The sequence below is a fragment of the Haliotis rufescens genome, unplaced genomic scaffold, assembly GCF_023055435.1.
Source record: "Haliotis rufescens isolate VD_foot unplaced genomic scaffold, xgHalRufe1.0.p SCAF_9, whole genome shotgun sequence".
Taxonomy (NCBI): Eukaryota; Metazoa; Mollusca; class Gastropoda; order Lepetellida; family Haliotidae; genus Haliotis; species Haliotis rufescens.
In genome coordinates this window covers 10,119,584-10,146,436 of record NW_025964383.1, presented here as the reverse complement: position 1 = coordinate 10,146,436, position 26,853 = coordinate 10,119,584, and the positions used below count along the sequence as shown (strand labels likewise).

General features: G+C 40.8%; 2 protein-coding genes across 3 annotated transcripts; both read right to left on the bottom strand.

The window, feature by feature from the left end:
- Positions 1–1,753: 1,753 nt before the first annotated feature.
- LOC125377491 lies at positions 1,754–8,959 on the bottom strand. The gene is made up of 5 exons (XM_048391079.1): positions 7,905–8,959; positions 7,507–7,565; positions 7,270–7,318; positions 6,706–6,765; positions 1,754–2,472 (listed from the first exon to the last, which is right to left on the bottom strand). Exons 1-5 carry the CDS (start codon positions 8,779–8,781, stop codon positions 1,754–1,756), a joined length of 1,764 nt encoding a protein of 587 aa, XP_048247036.1. The 5' UTR covers positions 8,782–8,959.
- Positions 8,960–18,352: 9,393 nt separating this feature from the next.
- LOC125377416 (tumor necrosis factor-like) lies at positions 18,353–21,367 on the bottom strand. Of its 2 annotated transcripts, XM_048390587.1 has the most exons (5): positions 21,256–21,367; positions 19,771–19,946; positions 19,519–19,570; positions 19,191–19,280; positions 18,353–18,898 (listed from the first exon to the last, which is right to left on the bottom strand). In XM_048390587.1, exons 2-5 carry the CDS (start codon positions 19,909–19,911, stop codon positions 18,474–18,476), a joined length of 708 nt encoding a protein of 235 aa, XP_048246544.1. In that variant the 5' UTR covers positions 19,912–19,946; positions 21,256–21,367; the 3' UTR covers positions 18,353–18,473. The 2 variants fall into 2 exon arrangements, with proteins under 2 accessions (XP_048246544.1, XP_048246545.1); XM_048390588.1 differs by lacking the exon at positions 19,191–19,280.
- Positions 21,368–26,853: the final 5,486 nt, after the last annotated feature.

Below are 26,853 nucleotides of genomic sequence, written 5' to 3'. Positions count from 1 at the left end.
GGGCATGAGAAGATGTTACATTATTTGGGGGCCATAACAACATATTACGTAAAATAGGGATGTTTACCAATACACCACCTCAATCTCATCCCCTGTCAATCCACCCCCGCCCACCCACATCCGCCTATAATGACTTACCAGTCTCAAAAGATCGTGTTTTAGCTGGCTGTAACTGTGCAACTGTGAGATAGCAGGCAATCTCATTAAAACCAGATATTAGTTATAAAAACAAACAAACAACTTAACAGACAGTTTTATTGCTTGCAATTTTAAAGGTAAATGGAAATGGATGTTTAATAATATTTGCGCAGTATTTGGCACCCCTTCGTTGTCTGCAAGAAACCCAGTTCGCCCTGATTAAGTCCCTTGGTCGGTCAGCACTGAACTCGTGGATTTCACTTAAGCTGTAAACATCTAAAACTTGCATCACTTGGTCTTTCTACCGCCATATTAAACTGACACGCAATGATAAAACACATTTCGAAGCGGCATTATATCCAATTCAAGATCAAGATCACTGAGCCGTTCCCATATATAATTCGTCGCTAAGGCGAAAAAATCAGGGAAAAGATTAGTATATTATCCATGGCAATGTTCCACATACTTACAGTTCTACTGAGGTTTTGTTATTTTACAGACGTACACGTTGCTTCAAGATTGTGTCGGAACGTCAGTTTACCGCAAAAGAAAGCGGAATTATACAATGTTTTATACATGCACTGTTAAACGATAATTGCAAGTGATTCCATACTTGGTGTTTCCATAAACCGGAGAAAACTGAGGGCCATGTCCACTAACAGTGAAAGAGTGAGTTGGGTTTAACGCCGCTTTTAACAGTATTCCAGTTATATCGCGGCGTGTCAGCTTAATGTGGGAGGAAAGCCCGAAGTGATGCAGGTCTCAGACGTTTACCACTTCGGTGAAACCCACGAGCACGGGTATGGTGCTGACAAACCTAGAAACATAATTGGGGCGTACCGGGATTCGAACCCACAATCACAGGTTTCTGGCGTGCCCAAGGGACGCAACTCATCACAGCGAATCGCGGCACCTTAGACGACTGGGCCACCCGTGCCTCTTGTCCACTAACAGACTGTAACTTGATTGGATGACATTTCCGCTTGTTACCGACTTGTATCAAGGTTGTGTTCTTATTTTTCTGCTTCAATTAATCTGTAAATGTGTGGATGTGGAGATTCGAAATACGTTTCAAAGATAAAAAAAATAAAAAATTAGAGAAAACATTCTGCCAACTTGATTGCGTTTCTGTACACACGTCACATGTACACAGGTACATTCTATGTCCGCTTCAATCACTTTCATCCCATTTCTTCACCAACATCAAATGTGGCAATGTGGTGGCACAACTGCAATAATTATATTACAGAGAAGAATCGGACCATGTCAACAAATTCATGATTTGTAACAACTTTTGATGAATCTGTGCACTCAGTTGTTTGTTGTGCAATTTCCCAGAAATGTAGGAAATGTGTGATAAACTGATCGATTACCGCAGATTCATATTCATAACAATACTCATGTGAGGATGCAAAATGTTTCTAATACACAACAGAAACTAGTCAAGTAGAAAACAACATATTTAGCTAACCTTGTTACATTCTTGTACACATAAACAGCACATAGACAGGTAACTTCTATGTCCGCCTCAATCAATACAATCACATTACATTTGACAGTTTAAATAAATATGTCACACTTACAAGTTTACACAATGTCATGTTTATTTTATTTCCTATGTGAGGGCGTTATAAATAAGTGACTTCTTGGAGTCAGTCATGGTGATGTCCACCCCGCTGACCACCTTCATGTTGACTGCGTCGACACCTGACTCCCCAACACTAAACATGGGGAGAAGAGACTCCCTCCACTCAACATCCAACTTGGCCAAAACAATCTCCTTGTCCAGATCGATGAAGGCGAGTCTCCCCCTCCCCACATCCAGCACAACGCCATAGTGGAGGGTGGCCTGTGTGCCGGGTGTGCCAGATATTGTGTTTCTGTAACACTCCTCCCACTCCCCCTGCTGACACACGCTGGTACAGATACTCCCCCAGTGTGTGCCACAGCTCCCTACACTGACACACCAGGAGCGGTGCTGTACAAATACATACTGCCCACTGTCCACCTGGCTCTCCTCCCCTACACCCATCTCCAGGACAACAGGCCAAAACCATCCACCCAGCGCACCCAGCACACCCACCCTGGAGTGGGTCTCCCAGTATCGTGGTGTGTGTGGGGCAGGGGTGACATTAGAGGGGGGTGGAGTAAGGGGGATGGGGGTGGAACTACAGATGCCGCGGTATGTCTGTAACCTGCCGCTGTCCCTGTGTCTCCGTAACCTGCCGCTGTCTCTGTGTCGTGTGGCGGGCGGCGAGTTGACCAGCTCACCGTCTGTAGTTACGTGGCAGCAGTCTGTGTTGGCTCGAGCAGCGTCCAGTTGTAGTTTGGGACCTGGAAATATACATTTTGTTTACAGTTTACCCAAATTCCTGTCTTCAGATAACAAATGGAGCAGCTCATTGTGAACCTCGTTTCAATGTTTCAAAACACCACACTGAACGATCGGCTGTCTTGTTCGTCTGTCTGTGAATTTCATTGTTATTGGGGCTAAAATACAAATAATTTCACTGTGAAAGTATTTGTATGGGTATTTTCAATGTTTTACATAAATTCTTGTATGGATTGACAATGAAATATTTACTGCAGAAAACATGTTGTTAGTTAAGCTGGTCTGCTGTCAGTAGTCAGAAATAGACACTTGTAGACACAACAATTTGTACTGATGTACGTAAATAATTAGTTGTTAATTTTCTTCCTTTTCTCCAATGTCGCCGTGGCAGAAGTCTACATTCGTGAGCCTACAGTGCGGACGTTGCGGGTTCGAATCCCGCTGGCGACAAACATTTTTCATGAAATTGTTCTATCATCAAGATAAATGATAGAGGGAAAAAGAAGTTCAGTCATTGCCAAGTGGCAAACTAACAATTCAGTCAGTTAGACCACGGACAAAGGAGCCATGGTTTAAATATATTTAGCATCTAAGTCAACGGGTGAACATACAGCGTAATTGATGACATATGCTTATTTCACTGTAAATGGCGGAATAGCTGAACGAACTTGTTATCCATATTCAAATCATACCCGTAAATATTCAAATATGTATACAAATTAAAGTATAAACTTTCACCTTTAATCAATGATCAACCATTTCCAGCCTTCTCTCTACACTTCTCTTCTCGGTGTAGGCGAAATGATTTATTATATGAGGACATTTTTCGATAAATATTTTTTTACTGCTTCATGCAGTATGATATTTACTGCAGCGCATCAATATCTTTACATGCTATTGTTTTAAGTGTGGGCTTCCATCTTACCGAAAGCATTGACATTAAACAAACTAGCACCAGTAATTTGACAAACAAGACACATGAGCTAAGACTTAGTTCTAAAGGTTAACAAAGATAATGATATTATCGGCCCTTGTTTTAGCCATTATACAACATGAATCTTTGTTATATTGAAAGAGCATGTTCAGCTACAATACCTGTTGAGAAGGGAGAACCAGGTTTTGTTTTGTTCGTTTGTTGTTTATCGCCGCACTCAGCAACTTTCCCGCTTTATTTTCAGTGAGTGAGTATGGTCTTACGCCGCTTTTAGCAATATTCCAGCAATATCACGGTGGGGGACACCAGAAATGGGCTTCCCACATTGTACCCATGTCGGGAATCGAACCCGGGTCTTCGGCGTGATGAGCGAACGCTTTAACCAGTAGGCTACCCGACCGCCCTCCACGCTTTATAACGGCGATCTGTAGATACTCGAGTATGGACCAGACAATCCAGTGATTGACATCATGAGCATCGATCCACGCATTTGGGATACGATGACATGTATCAACCAAGTCAGCGAGCCTAACGACTCGATCCCGTTTGTCGCCTCATACGACAAGCATGGGTTGCTGAAGACCTATTCTAACCCGGATCTTCACGGGTCGGGAAAGCCAGGTAGGTCTTGCACATGTTTGTACCAGTGAGACACATTAAAGTCGTTGATGAACAAAATCACGACTAGTTTTCCAAGCTTCATGTCATCCTCTTGACGAGAGATCTCCGTGGCTGTTAGTGACGAAACTTAACGGGTGGACAACATCAGTGCACGCAGTATCGTGTCCTGTGTTTAAAGAGGAGACAACCTCAGTTCACACAGTATCACGGCTTGTGTTTTAACAAAACAAAATCACGACTGGTTTTCCAAGACTCATGTTATCCTCTTTCTATAGCAACAGATGAGAGATCTCCGTGTCGCAGTTTAAATGGCATATATGACAGGCTTGCTCGCTGTCACGTTTTCTCGCCCTACACGCATCTCGTTTGGTCAGCTCTTCTGGGACACACGCGCGCGCCGTGTGCACACATATCTACCAACCTGCAGACGGGGACATTACCGGCTCGTTGCTTCCTCCAGAGTTGTTTTCGGCCGCATCGTCAAACGTTTACACCCACTTCGCTAGTTGTCATGAAGTGCAATTTCAGTGTAACAAGAGTGTTATCTATCTAACGCCTCTGTCAGTCAGGGCAATAATAAGCTACCCACTTAAAACAGCATACACTACAAGGGATCAAATTTTGGTATATAGCATTTGTGAATGCCATTAACCAAAGAGGTGCCTTGCACCAAAAAATATTTTTGTAATGTCCCCATGGGCGGGGCTGGTTCTTAAGTCTTCAAAACAAACAGCGTCACACGTGTGTGGTAAGTCAGTTCAATTCATATGAAATAGGCACATAGAAAATTGGGACAGTTTGAATTTGCCTGGTGAATCAGACAGAAGAAACGAGAAGACAAAACTATTTAAAAAAAACAAAAACGAAAACCCAGTGATGGATACCATGTGCAACGCCCAACGCCGTTGGCCATTGAGTCATATTCATGTCGTCTCTTATGAATTGGAACATAGTTTTGGGGACCTATTCTAAACCTGGTCGTCAAGGATACATTGCACTTATTTTCAGATCGGGAAACTCCCCGTATGCAAAAAGTTCATCAGTTCTTGATCATGCGCCATCATATCGAATTCGCCAAATAAGTTGGCATTTCAGTGTGTAAACACTCGTCCGTGTTTCTCATTCTGCCTCATCTTCCCCTTATGTAGTTACGTCTACAATACAGTTGGTTGTATGAGTTAGACTATTTTTTCTTCGAGTCTTGACACCTAGCCCGGCTAACCTTCCGGGCACCCCTCGACATAGACCTGATGGACTGTTTGTGTTCGGTCGGAAACACATCTGCCAGCTATTCTAAACCGCAAAAACGACATAATAACCAAACATATGAATAAATTAATTTATCTGCCAACTGACAATTATTATATGTTAGTCATTTCAGGGGCTTTACAATGACATAAAGAGAAACTGGATTTTCATAATAGATCTTCAGGAAACAATGTGAGAAACTCGACAACGTCCATGCGACCAGACACCAGAAATGTCCAGGAACTGCAGAAATGCACGCAGTATCGTGTCCTGTGTTTAGAGGGTGTAACAACATCACTACACCAAGTACAATGTCCTGTGGTAAAAGGGCGGACAACATATCTACGCCAAGTACCATGTCCTGTGGTAAAAGGGCGGACAACATTACCGCACCAAGTACCATGTCCGTGTTAAAAAGGCGGACAACATCACTACACCAGGTATCATGTCCTGTGTTTAAAGGGTGTAACAACATCACTACACCAAGTACAATGTCCTGTGGTAAAAGGGCGGACAACATCACTACACCAAGTACCATGTCCTGTGTTTAAAGGGTGTACCAACATCACTACACCAAGTACCATGCCCTGTGGTAAAAGGGCGGACAACATCACTACACCAAGTATCATGTCCCGTGTTTAAAGGGTGTAACAACATCACTACACCAAGTACCATGCCCTGTGGTAAAAGGGCGGACAACATCACTACACCAAGTACCATGTCCTGTGTTTAAAGGGTGTACCAACATCACTACACCTTGTACCATGTCCTGTGTTTAAAGGGTGTAACAACATCACTACACCAAGTACCATGCCGTGTGGTAAAAGGGCGGACAACATCACTACACCAAGTCCCATGCCGTGTGGTAAAAGGGCGGACAACATCATTACTCCAAGTACCATGCCCTTTGGTAAAAGGGCGGACACCATCACTACACCAAGTCCCATGCCCTGTGGTAAAAGGGCGGACAACATCACTACACCAAGTACCTTGACCTGTGGCAAAAGGGCAGTCAACATCACTACAACAAGTACCATGCCCTGTGTTTAAAGGGGGGACAACATCACTACACACATTATCATGTGTTCAGAATATGGACGACATGACTGCACCCAGTACTGTGTTGTGTTGAAAATGGTGGATAACATCAGTACACCCATGCCATCTTCTGTGTTCAGAAGATGGTCAACACCACAAGACACAGTTCATTGTTCCATGCCTTGTGTTAAGGAAATGGAAACATTACAACACACAGTAACCTGGTGGATTTCAGTGATACACCAATCATTTCATACTTCGTGAAACGTTTTCAGCAGTGCCCTGTCGCCCATGAAAAATCGCTTCACCCAGTAACCTATCCTGTCCGTTAAGGGCGAGCAACGAAACATGTAAAGTGTGGAACACGGCCAAGCACGCATCTGATTGTACTCACATTGCAGAGTCACCGGTGTCCTCGTTCCTGTTTTCAGAGTGTAGGTTTTAACACCCGCATCTGCAAAACAATTTCTAGATAAAAGAACAAACATAAATGCGCTCACACATATATAACATTAAGTTAGATGTTGAGAACTGTGTTGGTTTCACGAGCGGAATACACCATCTTTGTACACAACAAAATATCTGCCAAGACAACTTTGGGGCCGTTTAATAACTACAGTGGTTTAAAGAAAAATCCCAATGTAACTTTAATCCCCCTTCAACTGCTGTACACCACTGATTGACATTCATTGTGTATTAGATCTTTAACCATTATTTTACAAATATCATAATATCATGTCAAATTGAAAATTCAAATCTGTGAAAAATTGAATTATTCAAATTCATATTTTGAAAAAGCTTACAAGGTAATCTTAAGATAATTCAAACCTATTTGTGGTTTGGCATTTTGTGCTTTTGAAAATATAGCCTGGGAAATATAGCATGAAAACTAAAGGCTTATACATAGCTTCGTTATTTTGTATTGTTATTGTTTTCAAACCAATGAAACGTATCTTACCAAAACTTGCCAATGGCGTTGGATCGTCAGCTACCTCCAGCACTTTCAGCTTAGAACAAAAGAAAATCCAAGAATCACATAACAGTAGGTTTGTTTTGAATATGAGGTACAGGCGTCACTTTAATGTACAAACTATTACGAACATGACATGTACCAAGTCAATCGTGAAATGCTGGATTTGATACATCAGAAATAACGATTCGTATCTACACACGTTTGCTGAATGAGAATACTTACATCTTTGTATTTGTTTTCCAGGTCAGTTAGATGGCTATCGTCTGTCTGTGTGCCTTGATCTGTACAATAAATACACACAACTGTTACAAACCGATGAACTATTTGACTTTTCCCTGAGGTGTTGTTGATAATGTATAGATAGCTCATTATCAACCCATCTTAAACTAAACATCAACAAGAAGACACACATTTTCTGTATTGTTTGAAATGACATATTAACTCAATACGATAACATAGTATTCAGTAGTAATCAATCAAAAAAGTTAATTTCATGTTTTCGTGTTCTACCAACTTCTCAAAGCCAAGTTATCAAATACTTACTCTTTGTTTGTTTTATTCAAAGCTTCAATCAATCTTCATATACAAAATGAACTTTCGCCAGAGTAAGAAGCAAGTACCTGCATGTGTATGTGCCTGAGCTGCTGATCCATCTTCATTGACAGACCCAAAGTCAGAAATGTAGGATTTCAATTTCTCCAGGCCCCCTGTGGTGAAACTGGCTGCCGATGCAATGTGTGTCTCTGGTGGAACTGATCTGAGATGCGTCTTCGCTGTGTCTTGTATCGAACTCTCCAGTGTGAGAAAGTCAGAGTTTGAAGCATACTTGAGCACTGTCCTGATGTAGTCTGAGGTCCACTTGCATCTTTTACTCTCGCCCTCAGAGGAAACTTGTACAGTGTGCAGCTTTGACAGTTCCTGCTTCGTCTGATTCTCCAGATCTATGAACAGCTCCTTCTCTCTTTGATCAAGTTGTGTCCTCAGAGAATGGAAAGTGTGGTGGATGACCTGCTTAAGAGCACTACTTGTTTTCTTTGTGTCATTTACGACTTTGCTGACGCTCTTCAAATATGCTTGGTGACAAGTATGATGTGCAGTCACATTCTTCCCATGTTGTTCTATCCGTCCTTTTGCAGCATCAGCAGACACTTTTAAAATCTCAACGTCGTGTCCGGCATGCTCGCCAATCCTGCATTTGGCACAAATTGAAATGTTGCAGTTTTTGTCAAAATATGCAAGTGGGTAAGGATTGTGAAGGTGACAAACAGGTTCAGCATGCCAGCCGATTGACTCTGTATCCCCAAAGGTTTCAACAACATGTCGCCTGGTAGTCTTAAAACCATTGTGCAAGTTCTGGCAGTATTCACAGAGGAACTCCTCACACTCCTGACACCAACACACAGCCTGGTTGCCGTCATCTTCATGTGTACAGAGAAGCTCTGTGGGGCGATGTTTGACTGTCAGGTGGAGTATTTTCTTCTGCCTGACTGCATCCATCTGGAGGCTCGTGTCTGTGAGGTTGACCTGCCTCTGACAAGTAGAGCATGATATCACACCGCCAGCTACAGATGTCACACATGTCTCACACACAGCGTGTAGACAAGGCAGTAAGTAGGGGACTGGACCTTTCAGGGTAAACTGCTGCTGACAGACAGAACACTTCGGGGAGGTGTCCATTCTGAAACAAAGAATAGCATTGTCTCTATTACAACGAGAACATTGCATATAACATTGTAATAATACGAACATTATTTATCAATAATGACACAATCATTCCACGAAAATAAATGGGCTAAACCTAAGCACTAACACTTGAGCCATGATGTATTTGAATTAAAAACAGGCAATCACATTACACCTGATTATTGAATACATAAAGATCAAGATTCCTGGAGACACATGTTGTGGTATTGTAGTATTGAATATTGATACTGGTTGTTAGAACGTTTTCTAGACTGCCTTTCTGATTCTGGTGACATTGAATGTCAACAGGACATGGTTCCTATGATGCGGTGAATGCTCTAGCAAACATAAAGTCATGGGGGTCGTCATGTGTATGCATATTTCACAATCAACTACTGTATAAACCTTGAAATGCCGCCAGTCAGACTGCATTGGACCAATGAATTAGCTGTATCGCTCATGAGGACGGTTACAAGTAGAGTGTGATACACAAAATTGGAAATTCACCTATTTTATCTCTCTTTTGCTCTTTTGTATCGGTCAAATTGAAAAACGAAAAGAGATCACATCTCTCAACATTGGATTAGAGGAGGTGTCGATGCCGATTTTGTAATAACCATAGCCATGTATATGAGAAAGTCATACTGACCGGTTGAATAGTTCAAAGGGAAACTATCTATCTACACTGTTTACTCCACCCGTACCTTCATCTCCATGTACTGCCTACCAGCATACACTATATACTCCACCCGTACCTTCAGCTTCTTGTACTGCCTACCAGCATACACTATATACTCCACCCGTACCTTCCTCTTCTTGTACTGCCTACCAGCATACACTATATACTCCACCCGTACCTTCCTCTTTTTGTACCGCCTACCAGCATACACTATATACTCCACCCGTATTTTCCTCTTCTTGTACTACCTACCAGCATACACTATATACTCCACCCGTCTCTTCCTTTTCCTGTACTATCTACCAGCATACACTGATCCTCCACCCGTACCTTCTTCTTCTTGTACTACCTACCAGCATACACTATATACTCCACCCGTATATTCCTTTTCTTGTACTACCTACCAGCATACACTAATCCTCCACCCGTACCTTCCTCGTCTTGTACTACCTACTAGCGTACAATATATACTTCACCCGTATCATCCTCTTCTTATACTACCCACCAGCATACACTATATACTCCACCCGTATTTCCCTCTTTTTGTATTGCCAACCAGCATACATTGTACACTATATACTCCACCCGTACCTTCCTCTCCTTGTACTACCTACCAGCATACACTATATACTCCACCCGTACCTTCAGCTTCTTGTACTGCCTACCAGCACACACTATATACTCCACCCGTATCTTCCTCTTCTTGTACTACCTTTACCAGCATACACTATATACTCCACTCGTATCTTCCTCTTCTTGTACTACCTACCATCATACACTATATACTCCACCCGTATCTTCCTCTTCTTGTACTACCTACCATCATACACTATATACTCCACCCGTACATTCCTCTTCTTGTACTACCTACCATCATACACTATATACTCCACCCGTACCTTCCTCTCCTTGTGCTACCTACCAGCATACACTATATACTCCACCCGTACATTCCTGTTCTTGTACTACCTACCATCATACACTATATACTCCACCCGTACCTTCCTCTCCTTGTGCTACGTACAATCATACACTATATACTCCACCCGTACATTCCTCTTCTTGTACTACCTACCATCATACACTATATACTCCACCCGTATCTTCCTCTTCTTGTACTACCTACCAGCATACACTATATACTCCACCCGTACATTCCTCTTCTTGTACTACCTACCATCATACACTATATACTCCACCCGTACCTTCCTCTCATTGTGCTACGTACCATCATACACTATATACTCCACCCGTACATTCCTCTTCTTGTACTACCTACCATCACACACTATATACTCCACCCGTATCTTCCTCTTCTTGTACTACCTACCAGCATACACTATATACTCCACCCGTACCTTCCTCTCCTTGTTCTACGTACCATCATACACTATATACTCCACCCGTACATTCCTCTTCTTGTACTACCTACCATCACACACTATATACTCCACCCGTATCTTCCTCTTCTTGTACTACCTACCATCATACACTATATACTCCACCCGTACCTTCCTCTCATTGTGCTACGTACCATCATACACTATATACTCCACCCGTACATTCCTCTTCTTGTACTACCTACCATCACACACTATATACTCCACCCGTATCTTCCTCTTCTTGTACTACCTACCATCATACACTATATACTCCACCCGTACCTTCCTCTCCTTGTTCTACGTACCATCATACACTATATACTCCACCCGTACATTCCTCTTCTTGTACTACCTACCATCATACACTATATACTCCACCCGTACATCCCTCTTCTTGTACTACCTACCATCATACACTATATACTCCACCCGTACATTCCTCTTCTTGTACTACCTATCAGGAAACATTATTTACTCTGTGAACACCTTGTGCTATCTACCAGCGTACACAACTCACTGCGCCCGACACTCGTGCACCTTGATCAACCAACATGAATACCCACAGTCCCTGAACGAATAAATATCTCATTGAACTCCAACACAGTTAAATCTCTATAAATAACCCGTCCTACATGTAGCTTGCCTACCTAATAGAATATATTCAAACTATGTAGTCGACGACAGTGTTCAATACAAAGCCGACATCAGTCAAGTCACAACAAGCAGGTTACAGGTTGATCCTTGTAAAGAAGCGGAAAGTCTCTATCCCTAATATGTGCCAGTGTTAAAACACTGTTTAATTTTCACAACTTTAGGTAAAGTTGTTCGTGTTTTGTAAGTGTTATAGCGTATGTATCGTGCATAATATACTTCGAGGAATGGCGTCTGAATTGGGAGTGAAAATGAAAGGTTTACTTGATTGCTCCGATTCCTCGAATGTGTAAACTTATATCAAGGCCAAAAGGAATATATAATTTACTATAACGCTGATTTACACTGACAATATATCTTTATCAAGACACTTTTACTCATTTATGTCGCGACAATACTGGACACACCTACCTGTGAGTTTACCTTCCTTGTTATACACGTCACTTCCGGGTGAGACGTCTATGCGCGAGCGTCCTCGAATTGTGATAGAATATGTCACATGACACATAAACATGAAAAGCGTACAAACTTTATTATTTGATATAACTAGTAGTCCATTCAAGTTACATTGGGCCTGTATATAACAGTAGTACTGTTGTGCCGTGGCGGGTCAATATAATGTGCGAAGGCAGCCCAGCACTAGGACTGCGTTCCTAAAGTACAAAAGCAACTTAATGCTTTATTTCGATAAATAAATTTAAAACAGTCAAATAAATTATTTTCCTAAATATATACAAGTGACACAGAAAATTATAACTTCAAAAGTTTTGCACATTTGCAATAACCTCCAACTTTATTTGTTGATATTTTATGTGCTCAAACTTAACATACTTCTTTACACTGGCTGTTCAATCAAGTCATTTTGTTAACTGATATATCTGGGTACAGGTGCTTGTACATGGGTATATATCACTGTGTTGAGATACTCAGAAGAAATATTTGTTTGACGCATGTCTCGAGGGGTGGGTAAAGTGGTTTAAGCGTTGGCTCGTCACGAATGAGGTACGGGTGTCTTGATAAGGTTGGTTTATAGGTAAGATTGATCACCCAACCAACTCTCACTAACCTACTCACACACATGCCCAGACACACTCAATACCCAATCACCAACCAAACCACACGCCTGTGTGTTCTACACATTCTCTATCTATACGTGGGTGAATAGTAAATATTGGTCATTAGCACTTTTTCAACAGTGTGTCTTCGTTCACGTGAAGGGTTGAGTGAGAATAGCCACGGTAACAGCTGCACTCACAGAGTTATCCCCCTTTGACCGCTCGTCTTAGATTCGTTGGGGCATATACGTTGGGGCATATAGTTTCCATGACATGACAAGGGCGGTATTTCAAAGCAACTGTTACAGAATTTTCATACGAAGAATAAAACCATTTATCACCAAAACGTGTTTTCACAGGTGATCACTATTCTCTATGACCCCGAAGGTGGTTGCTACTGCACATTTTTAGACAACGGTTACTACAAGAAGCTGAAAAAGTTGGAAGAATTACCCTGGATGGTAAATAGAATCTCACTGAGTGGCCTTCGATATCAAATGTTGCAACGCGCAGTAGTAAAAGTTTAATATTCCTCTGCAAGCCTAGGAGTTTTAAACTGACGTAACGGTAATAATAGTATATGTGGGTGTGTGCGTGTGTGCGTGCGTGCGAGCGTGCGTGCGTGCGTGCGTGTGTGGGTGGGTGTGTGTGTGTTTAAAAATTATTTTAACGGAAATCGTTTAAACGGAACAAAGCGGAAGTGATATTCTGTTGGTTAGTCATAACTCAACACTGATTCATTGGTAGGTCATTTATCGGGATTATTTCCCTGTATAAAGTACTCCCTCATCAAAGTATATTCATCACACCTCCTCACGCATATGTTTAACTAACTATTATTATTAAAAACAACATTTTTCCCCAAGTGGCTAACTGTTTAACTGCATTGTAAAAATAATCATTTACTAACTTACGATGTCAAGAGGTCACCTTATAAGACCAATTTACATATTGAACAAGCACTGCAATTCGCCGGAAGTGGTTGTTGCCTCTGTTATTGTCTTTTTTCATTGAGTGCCCGCGTGATATCCCAGAAATATCGACTAGTTTGCGACATGTGTTGTGCCAACCATAAGCGCATTTGTCGCTTTTATTTGATGGTATAAGGGCGTATCGTCACATTGATCACCAAATTGAAAAACAGCTGCTAAAAAGTTTTGTCTTCGAAATAATAAGGAAATGTAGGTATTTTTTGGGTAGAATAAATAAGTCACTTGCTTGGTATTGTTAGATTTTCGTTAACACTATTTTGACTTGTAACACAAACTAAATATTTAACGCGAGCATTGCTTACTTTTTCGTGCTTATCTGTTACAGTCAATGTGTAAAATGACATATTTTCACTTTGGCAATTTATTAAACGCCTAAATATTAAGTTATTTTACAAATAGACTTAAACAACTGTTCCCTTCATTTATTATGATAACGATTTCCAGACATTATGATGTTTATTTTCATCATCCAGTGACAGAAAATGATAGGATTAAAAGAGAACGAAAATCAAAGCCCATTTCTATATTGTATGGCCTCTAATACGAGCATAGATAGTCTATTGTGATGTTTTAAGCTTTTTTGAACCTCTTAATAATTGCCAGTCAATCTGTTAAATAAAAGGACATATTTTGAAGACAATTTGTAAAATGACTGAACTATTTAGACATTTTTATAAATTGCCAGAGTGAACCACACTTCATACATTGACTAACATACACACCTACAAACTGAAAGGCTTAGTGTTGTCTGTCGCGCATCGAAAGGCTTCCAAGCGAAAACGTCGAGGAACATGAATGATTTTGTTCAGTGCTAAAGCAAATCAGTAAAAACAAAATGCAAAAATTGTAATTACAACCGACCAACGTTATATGTTTAAGAAAGAACATTTGCTCAACCCCCATGTGTAGTGCAATAAAGTACAGTTTTACCCTTAACTCTAGTTAAAGCACGAGGTCGCTTACAAAAGCCTTAATTATCAAACGTGTGTGCCATCTGGCAGACAAATAACTATTTTGACCCCTTGTTATCGTGTTGTCTAGCAAATCGTTCCACAACAAACAAATAACCCGATCTCAAGTGTAGCACTTGTGGGAACTAACGCACCTGTCTGACAATATGGCAACTAATTATTGAGTATAATTTATTCAAAATATCCCCTTCCCATTGCAGGTGTCAATCGAGAGAGACAATTACATTACGCATGTTATGTGAAACAATAATAGTTGAGAATAGAAACCTGGAAATAAAATTGTTGAACCAGACATGATTCTTATATATATATATATATATATATATATATATACACTCTTCAAAAGAAGAGGGGCGGTCGGGTAGCCCTTTAGTTAAAGCGTTCGCTCGTCACACCGAAGGCTCGGGTTCGATTCCCGACATGAGTACAATGTGTGAAGCCCATTGCTGGTGTCCCCCGCCGTGATATTGCTGGAATATTGCTAAAAGCGGCATAAAATCTTACTCACTCAAAAAAAGAAACGCACTGGTAGATGTTTAGTAAATTTATTGTACTTATAAATAAAGTTGATATATTTGATTTAATATCATAGATACAAATAGGAAATGTTGGCGCTCGTTAGTCGCTTGTTGTCGCTGTACAAAAGCATTGAAAACTGTTCATTGTCCATAAGTTTTGAAGGCTCTGCATCTCCTCGGCACTGACTGGATACGTGTACGACTTATGTCCTGCGGAATTCTGCGCCATTCTGCTTGGAACGCGTTGGCCAGTTGTGGGAGCGTCTGTGACATCCCACGTGCACAGGTGTTCGATTGGGTTTAGACCTGGAGATCTCGACGGCCAGGGCAAGCCGTTGATGTATCCATTGTGAAGGTAGCCTGCCGTGACACGAGCTGTTTGCGGTGGAGCGCTGTCCTGTTGAAACCTTCCCCTCTGGTGGTCAATGATGGGAAGAAGGTGAGGTTGAAGAATTTGAATCAAGCAGCGATTTGCTGTCAAATTTTCCTGAACCACAACCAAGTCAGATCTCGTGGTGTAGGATATGGACCCCTCACAATGACACTTCTGCTACCGAAATTGTCCAACTCACGTACACAATGTGGGGCAAAACGCGCATTTCGACGACGATAAACACGTTGTCTTACATCTCGCCCGTGAAGAAGAAATAGTGATTCATCGCTAAACCACACTCGCCTCCAGTTTCTCACTTTCAAAGGTTGTAAGGTCGCAAGCGTCGCTGTCGATCGATCTGTTGCAAAACAGGGACGATAACTGGTCTTCTGGGTCAGATTCCAGCCTTCCTGACTGACTATCTGGTCCGATATCCCGCTGAAACCAGGGATGCGTCCTGCAGTCTCCTTAGCTGTGACACTGCGATGACGTAGGTGGAACAGTCGAATCCAGTTTCTAATCGCAGTTTCCTCAGATGTGTTTACTGAAATGTAATATCGAAGTCACGTTTTTACTACACATTTAGTTCCCTCTTAATAAGGTTTCATTTCTCTGGAGTGAGTGAGTATGCCTTTACGTCGCTTTTAGCAATATTCCAGCAATATCACGGCGGGGGCGGGGCCTTCACACATTGTACCTATGTCGGGATTCGAACCCGGGTGTTCGGCGTGACGAGCGAACGCTTTAACCACTAGGCTACCCGACCGCCCCTATATTTCTTAAAAATGAAACGTTAGTCAGTGACCTTCTTGATAAACATAATAATATGTACATACTGGTATATCGACTTAATAAGTTTCATTAATTCACCGGTTCAAAAAATTAAACAATGAAAGTAACTGAAGCGTATTTGAAATTTCACAAAATTATATGCTATCTATAGAATTTACTCGGTATTCAGAGGGAGTACTCTATGCATGCGCATTTATAAACAGTCATTTGAAATCGATATTCTTTGTAAAGAAATGTAGGGAAAGCATAACAGTGTTGAAAACCTGTATTGATGAGCTCTTTTACCTTCGCCTGTAACACAAGTAAGCGGAAAAAATATTTCTGGTCATGCACTGGACTGGTAACATCTTCCATATGCATACACCTGTGAATTTAATTCATGCATTGAAAAAACTTCATTACATTTTATAATTAAATGGAGAAGATCAGTTTACTCAAGGGTATGTGAAGGTTATTTTATGAAAACACACTGCGACAGCAGTCACCTTATGACCACTCAAACACGGTGTCCCGCCTTGTTAGTACACATTTGCTTTTGTAGTCTAAAGTCGCAGTCTGGACAAGCGTTAACACACATACTTTCTATCTGAAACACACTGCTTTACCGTGTCTCCGTTTCTTAAGTTGACATCCATAATCCAGGTACAAATAAATAACTATTAAATTTTACATACATCCGATACAACTATCAAACAATGTAAATGAGATCTGTTTTCATTTTGTTTGGGAAATGGCACTGAATCACGATGGGAGAACATGTTAGGTTATTCTGTACTTCCTCAATAATTACTCCATTCTTGCAAGATAAGATGTGTATGTAACGTTGTCTATAGTTATGTCAGGATAGTGTACTCTATAGCGTGTTGACGTCAGCTATAAACTTGTATGCTCTATTCATTATCATCCGACCTTTAACGACTTGCATACGACCACCGAAATGCTATGTGTCACGCTAAATTATGCAGTATATTGAAATACTGCAACATACGAATACTTAATACCTAAACGGCAATATCAAAAGTACCCTTGTTGTCCATGTAGCGGGTACGTTATAAACATATATCCAACGTTGCTGACCCGACCGTGTAATACACTAGATCAGGGTTGAACAGATATAAAAAAAAACACCGGTCCTTGTTACAGAATATATGTTTTATTTGAAGAAAGTTTAAGATTATCGTCAACAATTGAAACGGCTGTTAATCCAAGACAATGTCCATACCAAAGACAAGACACGTTTAAAATCACAATCTCCTAACTATGTCTCACGAACTATCTGGCGAGTTTGGGCGATAAAATTATTTTTCAATCATGCTAAATGCATATGAATTAGATATAATCTACTTCTTACACACACACATGTATGCATAGCATTACACATTCAAATTGTTGCTTAGAGTTCACTGGAAATTGTTTAACGATATGTGCAACGCATCTTAATAACTATGAAGGGGTAATAAGTTTTATCAACCAAGTATGTTTAATTGATTAAGATGACAGTAGAGAAAATGTGAAATACATTACATAACATACTGATGGTCAAACTTGTTGAATCTCATAAACCCAAGTTTCACATTCGTTTCAAATTCTGACATATTTAAAAGCTAAATTATACACACAAATAATAATTTATTTGAAATTCTGTCTTACAATACATGTAGTATATTGTAGAAGATATATAAATGATATAAAATTTAATGTGCTTGACAAGAAGTAAGGAGGGACATCTAAGGACGAAGTATGAATAAAGAGTCGGCTTATAGCCAGTTTGACATACAAACGTGTATGCACACACGCCGAACACAATTATATTTGCTGGTAGACAGACATTAAAGGCATCATTTGCCTTGGAATGCATTATTAGCTTCCAAAGTTTAATTGTTCTTGCCTTTTTACAAACTACTCACACACAATTATTCACATTTGTGTTTGTGTCAGGGTATTAATTGCGACACAAAGCTTGATGTTTTCAAATTGTTATCAATGTGCCATTTTCGTGTACCCCCGCAATCCATTTATAATGTATACATCACATGCACGTGTTCATTAAACCTCCTTAACCTCGACAACTGTAAAATGCAAGTAGGGAACCATTACGTCATGTATACTCCAAAATAATGCCAGTCCCTGTCATGTCTCAGTGGATTCATCCCTGATGCTGTCACCATCAGCTGATCACCAGCATCCAGCTGCACCAATCCATGAACATCACTGGAGTACTCCAGACTTGCTCCATCAATGATGCTGTTTTTGTTCTCGCTGATGACATTCCTCAACACTGCTTCTCCATTTTGCTTCAGTGCACTGTACCGTGTTATACTATGATGAAAATCAGACTCAGCATCGTCATAACTATTCATTTCTGTGGAAAACTTCATGTGGCTATATACGACATACACTCCAGTGGCGGGCACTATGATACTGCCATTCTCACACTTCATCCCGTTGTACAAAAGTTGTCTCTCTGGTCCGACAAAAGGTACCCAATTTCTTAATGGTGTGTCTGTAAGGGTTTCATCTGAAGAATCAATATCAAGACGTGCAGCAAATATGAATAATAGATTTGTACAAACCTGACTATCCAATGGTTGTGGAACGTTCTGGCCATGGGGTAAGTTGGTTAAGAAAGTAATTATAAAGAAAAGTTATATATGTGACAGTGTCAATCTTAACGTGATACCTGATCCGACTGGATTTCTTCTTATTTGCTGTACACTGTATAATACATACATATATATACTCTATTTACACTCTATTTACACCGTTTTTATGATATTCATTTTTTAATTCATAATATGAAGTTAGTTTACCATCAGTGTGACTAAAGTCTAGTCCCGGGAAGTAGGTTATAGGCTTTAATAAATTGAGCAATTCTGCTGATATGGTCGGTTTTTCTGCATCTGTAACAAATTGTGGAGAGAGTTTCACACAAACAGGGAAATATTGAAATATGTTATCTAATCACATTAATATCATTCCAACATGTACAACCTGTACAGCTATCTCTGAAGGCGAAGGCGACGATTTGTATCGTGAAACCTTTTGTCCACAATGAAAACAATTATCATTGCAACATAACATTCTGGTGAATGGCGCGAACGTGTTTTCTCGTTTTTCATTTTGGTGTATTCAACTCACTTGTCCGTGTAAGACTGGGCATAGCAATGGTTGTTACGTGTCCCATGTATATCTGCAACACATGACAGAATGGATAACAGTGTGATGTGCAGAATAAATAACAATATACCAACAGTCCAGACACATGTACGTTACTGTTTATTCATTCCTTCTATTTATCATTTTCCTCCTCGCCAATAGTACAATTTGACAATTAGTAATATATCTATGAAATATTATGAATGAAACGTACATCCTTAAGTTTGTACTTACATTGTCGATTTGTTCCTTTGTAAGCTGACCTTGTGATTGCTTTTCGGTTTGTCGTGACACCACGACACCAATAACTGCAATTACTACAGCTATGTTCAAAATAAATATGAAAGCAAATCCAACTTTCATACGTTTGTTCATGATGAATACTAAACTGTAACATCACATGCTCCTGTCTGAAACAAACAACAAGCCAATTAGAAACCAAATCAACTCCTGATTTGTCGGAAATGTTGAGGAATGGCGGACCGAGCTTGTATTCTCGTTGACCTGTTTAATACAGGCATGTGGACAAGTCTTAGCGTGAAATGATATTTTTTTTAATATATGACATGTGGTAACGTTTAATCATTAGACACACACGCACACATATACTTCATAGGTGTGATTCACTTGTGTACAGTAGCACACACATATTAAGACATTCACACAATAATGGCACGACAAAAAAATCTATTCCTATCGATTTTAATGTAATTTTCAGTGAGAAATGCACTCATATATGTATATACATGTATGTTTAAGAATGGACTTTCACTGTATGAACGTCGGCGCTTTTTTATATCACCATTTTTGTACCTCGAAGGATTTAGTTCCAAACACACTTTTAAACAGTACGTGTGCCTTCTTGTTTACACTGGCAGCCATACAACAGCCATCTATAGCGCGTAATGACGTGGTTCCTCAAAAGGAGAGGTAATATAAACGTATGTGTGCTTGCATTGTTCTACAGAAACATCTTTTGCAATATGTTTACAAGAAATATATTCAAATAATATCATCATTGTATGTAAAAGGTCTGTTAAAAAGTACGCAAGTAAGACAGTCACAATGCAAGTTATTTACACCAAGGCGTCAAAATGTGAGACGCGATAAGAGTGACGGGAGAAAGTTGTTGATGAACCTGTGGCGATTACAGGACTAGAGTTAGTCATCATTGATCAATTAGCCGTATTGAAAGGTGATTGTAAACATATGTTAAATAAATACGTAGGTTAATTCATGGATTGCTGTGAACTGTATCTGCCTGCCCTGACACGGATCGAGTCGATGTTACGATAGCTTGGATGACCCACTTTACCTAATATTTGCTAAAACGCTGTATTCAAATTCAAAATTAAACGGTCGAACACACCAGCAACAACGCCTCTTATGTATTCGTGCTGGGGAATTAGAAGAGTTGTCCTCAGTATGTGGAAGTATTCCGTCAGTGTTTACGTCATGTCAAGAATATAGTGTCGTGAAAAAATGTATGAACGTCAAAATGTGACAGAACACACACACACACACACACACACACACACACACACACACACACACACACACACACACACACACACACATGCCAATAGTTTCATTTATGTGTACGTAATTAACAGAAAGAAAAAAATGTACTATGTGATCATCTGTTAACAAAAATCATTTCTATGGATAAGACAATCTCAATCAACTCATGTTGTGAATATTAAGAAAGGAAAACCTTACATGTACTGCTCACTGCTCACTGCTCACTTCCTAGAAGTGTTGATAGTCAACAAACAAACACTTGGTGATATCAGAGAGGGACTTCCCCCTTCATAACCAGCTGTCTCGAATGGCCCGGGACTATGTATATTTCAACGAACATGAATCACGATTCTAAAACGAATGATGATTGTTATCTTATCAACTGAAGAGGACCGACTCCGTGGTCTCGTGGTGGAGCGTGTATCCGGAGACCAGAACAAGGATATATATATTACCTGATTTGTTTTTTCTTGTCAAAGGTTTATCTAATTACCATAAATATAAACATTGTTGTAGGTAACCTGCTCTAACACAGAATATTTAAGTATTATGCAAAATTATGAAAATATTTTATAGCTAATTTCACATCACACGTTCATGTGCCGCCGTAACTGAGGTTGCAAATTGCAAGTCCTGAAATCAAACGATTCGGTTTCGAACCCCGCTGGCGACACATGTTTTCGGAAAAAAAATTGAAATTATTCACTTGTCAATAAATATAAAAAATAGTTTCGTCTATGCCAAGTGGAAATTAATTCAGATATTGGTTTCAGAAAAATAATGGAGCGTTCAAACAATAGAATTACGTCACAGATGTGTTTTAATATTCGGATAACGATAGTCTATTTGTTCTCTTTCTAATTTAAATTTGATCGTTACGCACTAAACATGGTTCTTCATATTCCATCAGCACACCTATCAAACAGTTACCAGCGCAATATTGTAAGATAATAGTATGTCATGTAGCTGAAATAATGAAACCCCTTTATTATTTTAAAAATGTCTGCCTCAGTAGCCATATTGTAATAATATATTGTTTTCAGTAGAAAATAACCATATCCAGCTGCGCGACCAGCTTCTGAATGATAATTCTATTAGTGATGGGGCAATTGGTCGCCAACTCGTCTGTATCTGTTGCTGAGCAGTGTTGTATGCCACAGGCGTGACAGAACCCAATGATCTCAGATTCTTCATATTACGCAAACCTATTTCAGCACCATACCACACTTTCGAAACTTTCCCCAAAGTGGGAGTGTCTAGGACGTGCCTCATTTTATGTTTTCTTCCCCGTCAAGTTGACTCAACGTGGTGTTTCTCTAATGCTAAAGCAGCGTCGTTAAACAACACTCATTCACACTATTAAATGGATTCATCAAAAAGTATCAAGCAAGATGATACATTGATTCATTTACTAAGTCAGGGATTGATATCAGTATGGGTAGCTTTCTGTATTAGTTGTGTTAAAATATGAGGAAACTTGCATTAGTAATAGATTTAATGCAGAAGTTATGCTTGAGCATACGACTATGTCTATCGCATGTTTAGAAACCTCTCGTCTCAAAGCCCGTCCGACACGCTAGATATACACTGCACAAGATACACTGCACTATACGGGGGCAACTTTGCCTCGCTCTCGCATAATTACCTGCAGGTGAGAGGCTCGCACAATAACAACGCGTGAATTTAGGGCCGCTAAGGCTGAGGTGACTGCAAAGCGTGCAAAGTCTTCCTGTGCATCCGATTAGAGAAGTAGGACATTCTACTCCAGCTTTTGGGTCAACATGACCGCGTGATTATATCATATCGTAATATCCAAAATGAGGTTAAATACTATCTGTGTCTTGTCTCTGACGGTCGCCCTATTCACCGCCACTGACGAGTTCTTGTGATAGGTTTTGTTCAGCGTCGAACAAATCTGGGGTTATATATGATGTTGAATGCTCAACAGTGTTGTTCACGTGGTGTGCATTAACTGTATGTGTGTGTGTGTGGCTGCTTCTACTAGTCCAGACTGATGCCGATTTATAGTGCTCGCACACTGAGATACCATGCCGCAGTTTAACATGAATACCCCGCTCAGATACAGCATACTGACTCCGAGCCGACCAGTCCTTGTTTTAGCCCCTTAATGCCGAGCGCCAGACAGGGTTACAACAATTACCATCTTTGAACGTCTTTTGGTATGACGCGGCTGGGGATCGAACCCCGGACCTTCCGCTCTCCGGGCGGACGCTCTACCATTAGACCACGGAGGCGGTCCGCTTACGGAAGGGAATGGGCTCTTCGAAAACGGTTTTACCTCTATTTAATCAAGTTCAAGTATTGTTTGTTTATTATTTACATTAGATATAAAACCTGACTGAGCTTTGTGTTTCAAAGTTAATACGAGAGACCAGTGTTACACATGGATGATGGTCATTGTGACATACAATCAATATATTATATGATTCTGTGCTGAGACTCCAACATCAAGTTGAAGCCGAGGCAAAGCATTGTGGCATGAAGGTTCAATTTCCAAATCTAAGGTTGTTTCAGTCTACAGGATTGATGTGATCAAGCAAACTGAAAAACTGGTGGTTTTGTGGTAACAGTTTGGAAACAGTGACTGCTCACAAGAACCTTGTTGTAATGTTTGCCCCAAAGCTGTCAAAGAAGCATGCAAACCATGAGAAAAGACATTGAATATCTTAGTCAGATTTGGAATAAGAGTTAAATTGAGCCTAACCTGCTTCTGTTGTCTGTTTGATAGCATGGCTGTCCCAATATTAAGTGATGGATCCGCTGTGTGAGTGAGTGAGTGAGTGAGTTGGGTTTAACGCCGCTTTTAACAATATTCCAGTTATATCGCGGCGTGTCAGCTTCATGTGGGAGGAAAGCCCGAAGTGATGCAGGTCTCAGACGTTTACCACTTCGGTGAAACCCACGAGCACGGGTATGGTGCTGACAAACCTTGAAACATAATTGGGGCGAACCGGGATTCGAACCCACAATCATAGGTTTCTGGCGTGTCCAAGGGACGCAACTCTGCACAGCAAATCACGGCACCTTAGTCGACTGGGCCACCCGTGCCCCCCATCCGCTGTGTGACATGGGAGGAGGTCAGTGTAAATTAAAGTGTACACTTGAAGTTTTACAGAATATTCGCAGGTGTAAACACCAGCTCTACGAAGCTGTCAATGGAGAACTTAGTCGTTGCCAGCCTTCGCTGACCACATGTGCAATGTAGTAAAGTCCTGGTTAAAGTTGTTACATATGGCATACCAGGCATCCCGAAACATGTGATGAATGTTAATACCACCTTGATAATAATGAAAGGGAGACATGGCCCACACGTGATAAACCGTTGATGAATATTTTAGGATTTGGTGTGGCATGCATTGGACAAGGAGTTGGAAATGACTCACTTTTCCTATGACAGATGTTAAAGACTGCAATTGAACCTGGGAGATATGTTTTTAAAGATATAAAATGGACCCCTTCGAGTGATCCTCATTAGGTTTGGGTGTGGTAACCATACGTTAGAAGCACACACAGGACGCTGAGCTGGCCCTATTAAAATTATAGGGAATGTAATTGTTGTCAAAGTAAAAAAAAGTTATTACTAATGGATTATAGGGTTAATGTTTTGGTAGTGTGTGAAGACTACGGGAGATTCCATACTTACATCTAACAATGTTTCAGAGAGATCCCTGCTTGTAGGTGATCAGCTGTATGTGTGATGTTTCTCCTCACAAGCCCAAATCACTCTCATTTTCACATTTAGAACTGCGATTTTAAATAAAGTTCCTATTGGTTGTTGTTAAATTGTTAATTTTGAAGGAACGTGTGACGATCTTTCACGTCAACCCCTCGGGAGTATATATAACTGCAGTTATGGACAACATCTATATCACGTCACATATATCAGGTTGAGTGTAAAGAGCGAACAAGTAGGCTACTGGCTACTGGCTACCCTATATTTAAGTAAATGGCATAAGGTAAGAGGAGTCGAGAACAGCTTATATAGATAATAATATTTTTCACTAATTACTTGTGTTAACATTGCAGTCTATAAATGATCTCAGAGAGGGGCCCTCGGAATTACACGTGGGCATGTGACGTTCTTGATTCTTTATCAAAATATTACAAAGTCGAACAAGAAACTCCTTGTCATGTTTCCCTATACCGTGTGCACCTTGCAGGTCGCCATGGACAAGCGCAGTGCACAGATGCAGTGGTGTGTGACCGCTTGAATACATCAGCCATTAACTTCTACAAAATGGTAGAAGCAGATAATCTAGGGAAGAACAAGGAATATGTTTCATTTGTGCTGAACAAAGACTATGAAATCTTCATGTGGGGAAGGGGGGAGGGGGTTGGTTTGACTGTGGGTATCTCTGACGTTAATGTTTGCGTTCTTCATACAGAAAGACTGCGTCCTTTTATCAACACAGGTGCAATGTCAAAGGCTGATTTCTGATGTTCCCCGCATGTGAATCAGGGCCACAGTACACTGACACAATTAGGTGAATCAGGGCCACAATACACTGACACAATCAGGTGAATCAGGGCCACAGTACACTGACGCAATCGGGTGAATCAGGGCCACAGTACACTGACACAATCAGGTGACGCAGGGCCACGGTACGCTGACACAATCAGGTGACTCAGGGCCACAGTACACTGACACAATCAGGTGAATCAGGGCCACAGTACACTGACACAATCAGGTGAATCAAAGCCACACTACACTGACACAATCAGGTGAATCAGGGCCGCAGTACACTGACACAATCAGGTGAATCAGGGCCACAGTACACTGACACAATCAGGTGACTCAGGGCCACAGTACACTGACACAATCAGATGAATCAAAGCCACACTACACTGACACATTCGGATGAATCAGGGCTACAGTACACTGACACAAACGGGTGCATCAGGGACACAGTATACTGACACAATCGGGTGGATCAGGTTCACAGTACACTGACACAATCAGGTGAATCAAAATCACAGTACACTGACACAATCAGGTGAATCAGGGCCACAGTACACTGACACAATCAGGTGACTCAGGGCCACAGTACACTGACACAATCAGATGAATCAAAGCCACACTACACTGACACATTCGGATGAATCAGGGCTACAGTACACTGACACAAACGGGTGCATCAGGGACACAGTATACTGACACAATCGGGTGGATCAGGTTCACAGTACACTGACACAATCAGGTGAATCAAAATCACAGTACACTGACACAATCAGGTGAATCAGGGCCACAGTACACTGACACAATCAGGTGAATCAGAGCCACAGTACACTGACACAATCAGGTGAATCAGAGCCACAGTACACTGACACAATCAGGTGAATCAGAGCCACAGTACACTGACACAATCAGGTGAATCAGAGCCACAGTACACTGACACAATCAGGTGAATCAGGACCACAGTACACAGAAACAATCCGGGGAATCAGGGTCACAGTACACTGACATAATCAGGTGATTTAGGGCCACAGTACACTGATACCATCAGGTGAATTAGGGCAACAGGACACTCCCATAATCAGATGAATCAAAGCCACAGTGCCACAATACACTGATAAATTCAGGTGAATCAGGGCCACATTACACTGACACAATCAGGGGAATCAGGGCTACCCAATACGCAGGCCATGAAATGAATTAGGGCTAAATGTCCTGTGAGACAGGGCCATCAATTCCACTATTGCTTCGTTTTGTTGTGGACCATTGTTTTCCAAAGTAATGATATGCTGATAATTTATAAAACCTAAAAGTATATTATT